The 6,547-nt window shown below is 46.1% G+C and overlaps 1 protein-coding gene across 1 annotated transcript in view; it reads left to right on the plus strand.

Annotated features, from left to right (window-relative positions):
* Positions 1-5,754: 5,754 nt before the first annotated feature.
* The window catches only part of CCR75_004960 (uncharacterized protein), a gene marked incomplete at both ends in the record, with an annotated part of 3,678 nt that continues 2,885 nt past the window's right edge, over positions 5,755-6,547 (plus strand). Inside the window, one exon of the mRNA XM_067963045.1 lies at positions 5,755-6,514. Within this exon, the coding sequence (XP_067815065.1) occupies positions 5,755-6,514 (760 nt within the window). The remainder of the gene's footprint in view (positions 6,515-6,547) is intronic.

The following is a 6,547-nucleotide window of genomic DNA, read 5'->3' on the forward strand; positions in this document are numbered from 1 at the left end:
TTTCAAATAGTTGAAGTAACTAGACTTCAAGATCCCTAGAGATTACTCCCTCGGCAGCCTGTGCATAAATCCCAGGAAGAAACCGAGACATTAAATTTCTTGGTTAATAACGGTTCAAGATTAGGCGCTTATACTCTTGATCTGTCTGCGCCTCCGAAGTTAACTTCGGAGATAACTCAATTACCAACCCTAGAACCTAATGGTTCTTTTGAGATCTGCATGGTGGTAGAATCAAGCAGATCTGCGTACTAGACACAGCCATGGACGGAAAAACGGACGTGAAAGTTCATAAAACTCACGTCCGTCTGGTTCTTACACTTATGCGAAAGAATAAGTTGTACGCAAATCTTAAAAAGTGTATATTCGCTGCAAGCAAAATACCACTTCTTGGGTGCATCGTCGGAAAAAACGGCGTGCGCCCTGATCCCGAAAAGATCAAGTTAATTACGGTCTGGCCAGTTCCAGCCGATTTCAAGGGACTTAGAAAGTTTCTTGGGCTAGCGGAGTACTTACACAAGTACTCTCGCAATTATGCCGAGATGACATTTCATCTCTCTCGTCTCTTAAAAAGACGAGAAGTGGTTATGGAGCGCTGATTGTCAGCGTTCCTTTGAAGGTATCAAGCAAAGCTTGATGCAATCGCCTATCTTGGCGATTGCAGATCAAGACAGACCATTTCATGTGGTCTGTGACGCCAGCGAACTCGCAATCGGCTGCGCGTTAATGCAATACGATACAGATGGCGCGGAGCCCGTCGTCTATTACCAATGGCGTCAGCTGCAACCAACTGATCGCAATTTTTCAGTGCATGACAAGGAACTCCTTGCCATGAAATATGCACTGGCAAAGTTTAGGGTCTATTTCCTCGGAGATTGACCGTTCATCGTATATACGGACCATGCGTCATTACGCACGGCCGTAAAGAGCCCACACTTCTCGCAAAGAATGGCAAGGTTGCCATCCTTCTTCGCGGAGTATAATTTCTCCGTGGAATATAAACCAGGACGACTTAACGTCGTCGCTGATGCGTTATCACGCCAACCTTATTTCGAACCGGCTGCGCATTCCAACAGTGAAAATAATCCCACTGTTGTAACGCTTATCTCAAGTGATCCGTCGTCAATCTTGTGTGATGACATAAAGAATGCCTACACCGAAGATAAGGACCTTCTATGTTTAATGGATCATCTAATGAATCCATCTAATAAATCTTATAAAGATTTACTGGTTTTATATTGATCGTCATTTGATCGATACACAACACGCAACGGCTTATTGTATTACACAGCCGTTGCCGGCGACACTCCACGTGTCGTCGTCCCAACTCACAATGGTTTGCGCTTGCGCATCATGAATGAGTGTCACGATGCACCAACAAGTGGGCATCGTGGACGTGAGAAGGCTTACCTCACAGTAAGTCGCGACTTTTCTGGCCCCGCCCCCGGTACATCTCTGTACCTGACTCAGAGCCGAGGGCTCGCCTCTGACTTTAAATGTGAAGACATTTGAGGGACAAGGTCATGACCCTCCTAGTGGACTCGGGTGCATCACAAAAAGTATCAGTTCGTGCGCAAGTACAACTGTGCTTGCGAGGTATCTCAAAGGGTGAAGCCTAGTCCTTCATCCCGTGCACCTCTCCAACCTCTCCCACTTCCGGCAGAGTGTTGGCAGTCCGTATCTATGGACTTCTTCTTCGGATTTCCCAAAGACGATCATAAAAACAATGGAATCCTTATTTATGTAGACAGATTCAGCAAGATGGTACATAATGATGCAGTGCCAGAGTCGATTACGGCTCCGGGTTGTGCCCGTATCTTTATCGACACGGCATTCAAACTCCATGGGTTAGCCCGAGAACTGGTCTCGGATAACGATTCACGGTTCACGTGGGAATTTTGGCAATCCGTGTTGCGATCTCTCGGAACACGGCTGACTATGTCAACATTTGACCACCCAGACGGATGGTCAAACAGAACGCGTAAATCGCGTACTCGAAGAGATACTTCGAGGTTACGTCCAATCGTATCCGAATTGGAGCGAGTTTTTACCGATGGTCAAGTTCGCCATCAATAATTCGGTGCATGCGTCTACATCGCATACACGGTTTTTCGTCAATGGCTTACGTCATCCACGTATACCCACCCAATAAGAGGGATCCTCTAGTTTAAGGGGGGTGGACTCGCACGAGCAAAACCATTCCTGGCTCATGCTCATCACGCGTCGAAATTAACAGCGACGCGAGTGATGGCGATGTCGAAGAAATCGGCATCGAAGATGAGAAAGATCTCATGGCAGTGCGCACAAAGCGTACTTAAAAAACAAAATAAATGAGTCAGCAGAAGAATTTCTGCTCACTCGAGAATCAGTAATCCGTTTCGTTCAGTATTCCATTGCCAACGTTGTGGACCGACAGAAACGGAATGCAGACAAACATGGAAGAGCAAATGTTCATTCATTTAAAAATTAGTGCTCTAGTGGTACTCTCTACGGTAAACTTGCCTAAGCGTGTTGTCACTAATGTGGGTAGCAGTAAACTACTTCCCAAGTTCATTGGGCCATTCCGTGTACTGCATCGCAGAGGCAACGCGTACACAATAGAATTGCATCGTAGGATGCGAACGCATCCTACATTTCTCGTTGGTCGGCTCCGTTCATACCATCAGTACGCGGCTTCTTCCGATGACTGATTTGACCACCCTTTTCAAGAATCCTTAAAAGATTCTTGTGATCGCGAACCAGATTCTCATGTTGAATCTGGAGATCTCATGCGGGTTCCGAAAAAAAATCCTCGAAACCGCGACGAGCGGAAGACAGCTCATCACAAAGAGCGTGATATTTCCATTCGTACACCAACATGGAAAACGCACTCTTCGAATGGTCTTCCAATCGTTCGATAAGGTGAGCCTGCACCATCTGCTCTAACGAGTGACGCTTAGCGCGCTCGTGATCAAGTCCTTCCTTCAAATCATGGAGGAAGTGATCGATTTTGTCAATCTTCGACTCTTGGTCCGACACATGGCTCGGACTTAATTTTCTCTTCTCCGCCACAACCCTTGGTGGATTACCACGGTGGTCAACGTTTCCTTGTGGAAGGTATTCAAAATCAACGTGATGTGAAGGGGCAGCGAACGAGTTATCTTGTTCGCTCGGTTATCGACCTTCACATGACAGCTGGGAGCCTCGTTCCTAGCTGATTGTTGACGTTGAGGACCTTGTCCGTCAGTATAACGAGACCTATCCGATAGATCAGAAGGTCCATTGGAAAATACGCGCCCCTGGCGCGTGTAAATCGATTGCAAAACGTCGATCGCATCGCGCAAACCGATAGAGATGCGAGCCCTTCCCCAGGGCGAAGACAGGGAATAGACATCCCCTTTTACACGCTTCGAGTTGTCAACACAACACGGACAGGGATCACCCCACGTGAGGCACGGAAGTTTTGCCTCACGTGACAACCGATGCAATTTATACCTTGCACCGGCCGGAGTTCGCTCTCAAACTTGACGCAAATCGCGTTAAGTGTTTAAAGCCAGGTTTCGCTGCCAATGTCTTTGACATGCGAATGAACGCGCTCCAGGCTTGCATAAGCGAGACTTTATCTCGCTTCTTGTTGCCACTATACTATTGATTCTTAAAAGAAGCATCGAGATAAAAATCTTCCTCAGCGCGAAAGTACTTCGCGCTGGGATCAAGGCCATGTAGCTTTGTCGCAATTAATAGGGATATTTATTGTGACGAGTAGTCTCTCCAGACAAGCTATTGATTAAAATTAGTTGTTCGGGCAAAAGCCACGGCTGGGCAAGACGAGACATTTATTGTCTACGATCCCCTAAGTGGAACCCACTGAAGAAGAAGTACCACATGAACTTTTCTTACGATGGCTTACGCCATCGTCATCACCACGCACGGAAATATGTGCGGGTGACGGCACGGGGGACGGTACCGGCGATGAGGAATCATCTTCATCGTCGGAACCGAACATACTGTAGCGAATGCTATAAGCACGTCTACCTGAATGATCATCCTCATTCAAGACTCATTGTCAGCCGCCTGACGATGATCAGGCGACTGTTCTGTTCTCCCCGAGTCGGCCATTTCGTCCGACTCGCATTCGTAATCGATTTCCAAAGAGGGGTCGCATTCACGTGGTGTATCAACACGTGCACCCGCAACATTTAGAGTTGCGGGAGAAGATGACACTACGGCAGACGTTCCGTCTGCTGTTAGAGACAATTACACGTCTCCCGCGGCTGCATGAACCGCAGTCGAAGGCGCCGCACTATTCGCATACCGCATGGACTTGTTAACCATGCGATAGAAATAAAAATGATGGTTCTGGCCAATCAACATCGTTTTTAATTAAGTGGTCGTATAGTGACCACTCTACTCAATAAAAATCAGAATGATTGTCGTTTAAGGGAGGGTGATGTAAGGGGGTGTTTCGTTACATGAAATTAACACTTAAAGGTTGCTAACTAATTATTATCTAAAAGGCAGATAATATTTGGAGAATATTACTTTGCGTAGTTATATTCTAAAAGCTATTTCATTGGTAGATATAGACCATTATATCTACTTTCTCCGCGGTCCAGTCAGCGCTGGACGCGCGCTAAGAGAAATACAGATAAGACTTTATACATGTTTTGTGTTAGTTCATAATTAAGTTAGTATTTAGTAGATAGAACAGAAGAACTTAATTATATTCATACAGTTTTTAAACAACCCTCTTTAAAGCAAGTTTTTTTAAGAGAGTCTTCCTCTGCATGTACCAGTGTACGTGAAGTGATGTGAGGCACAACTCGCACTGACGCGGACTATTGACTTGTACTGAAGCAGTACAAGTCAGTAGTGCCCCGTTATAAGTACCCTCCTTGTCAAAGACATCGCGGCAGTTGGCGCTGAATGGTGACTGCCCATGTGAACTATGGACACCGTGTTGACGATTTTGCACCGGAGCTATCTCGCTCCTTAGGTCAGAGAGAAACTTGTTGACTCAAAGAGTTTCTTAGCTTATAGAACTAGTGGAATTAACAAGTTGAAGAGTCGCACAAGCTCTTAGAGCTTAATGATCCTATCAGTGGTTCGTAAAACCACAAGGTAACTAATGCACGAGCGTGTATTCCTTAGGAAGGATTAGTGCTCTCACGAATCACCGCGCAAGCCTAAGTGAGGTACTTAACGCTTTAAGATTAAGGGGAAACTGAATTTTGTTTAATGTTTTTAGATATAAAACCTGACCTTATTTACTTCCGAATAGATTTCGACCCTAGATCTCTATTCGGTGGCCGTCACGTGTATTACCCATATTGAATGGGGATTAAGAAATAATACCTATTTTTAAAATAGAAAGCCGAAGTGTGCCATAGCGATTTTTTGTGGCCATTTTCTATACCCACTTCTTTGCTATATTACTAAGATCTTACGATACACACTACAACTTTCCAAGTCCGCGTGTCGACACACAAATTTTAACGGTCGAAAAACAACTTGAATAGGACAGAATGGTGACGGCTCTCTGTCACGATGCCATTTTCGAAAAAAACGAATGATGTATCCCGCGTGTTCGTGTACTTTAATCCAATGTAACAAGAAACGTTCGACAAATTTATTCCACGCTAAATACCACAAGGTTGCAGTTCGGCATCCGCAAAAAACCGTGTTATCCCCATCAAATGCTTGACCTCTGCAATCTCTGAAGGTGCTAAACGGATCACTTCCACTTTCGCACCCAACACAGCAAAGCACCACGTAAAGATGCAGCACGAGACCACAACCACCGCATTGGGTCTGGACGAACTTGGCATCCAGAATAGCTGCAAGGTGTTTCATAACCTGACGCACGAGCAGCTGGCGGACCACGAGAGAACATTCAACGAAGGCACCTTTGTGGCCAACGGCACGTTTGCCGTAGACACGGGCAAGTACACTGGTCGTTCGCCCAAGGACAAATTTATTGTCAAGCAGGCGCCATCTCAGGACAATGTGTGGTGGGGCTCAATTAACCAGCCCACAACAATCGACGTGTTTGAGGCGCTATATGCCAAGGTCGTGAACCACTTCAGCTCCGTCGACCGCATGTACGTGTTTGATGGTTACTGTGGTGTGAGCGAAAAGTCTCGTTTGAATGTACGCATTATCACGGAGCTGGCATGGCAACACCACTTTGTGACAAATATGTTTATCCGCTCAGACTTTGCAAGCGTAGCGAATGACTTTCAGGCCGACTTTACGGTCATTAACGCGTGCAAGATCGTGGACGAGGACTGGAAAGCCCACGGTCTTCATTCGGAAGTCTTTGTGATTTTTAACATTGAAAAGCACGTGGCTATCATTGGCGGTACATTTTACGGCGGCGAAATGAAGAAGGGGATCTTCAGTATGATGAATTACCATTTGCCATTAAATGGTGTGATGGCCATGCATGCGTCGGCAAACATAGGGAAGAATGGGGACACGGCCATATTTTTTGGGCTTTCGGGTACGGGCAAAACGACGTTGTCGGCCGATCCAAAGCGTGAGTTGATTGGAGATGATGAGCATGGCTGGG

Source organism: Bremia lactucae, linkage group LG1 (genome assembly GCF_004359215.1).
Source record: "Bremia lactucae strain SF5 linkage group LG1, whole genome shotgun sequence".
Classification (NCBI taxonomy): Eukaryota; Oomycota; class Peronosporomycetes; order Peronosporales; family Peronosporaceae; genus Bremia; species Bremia lactucae.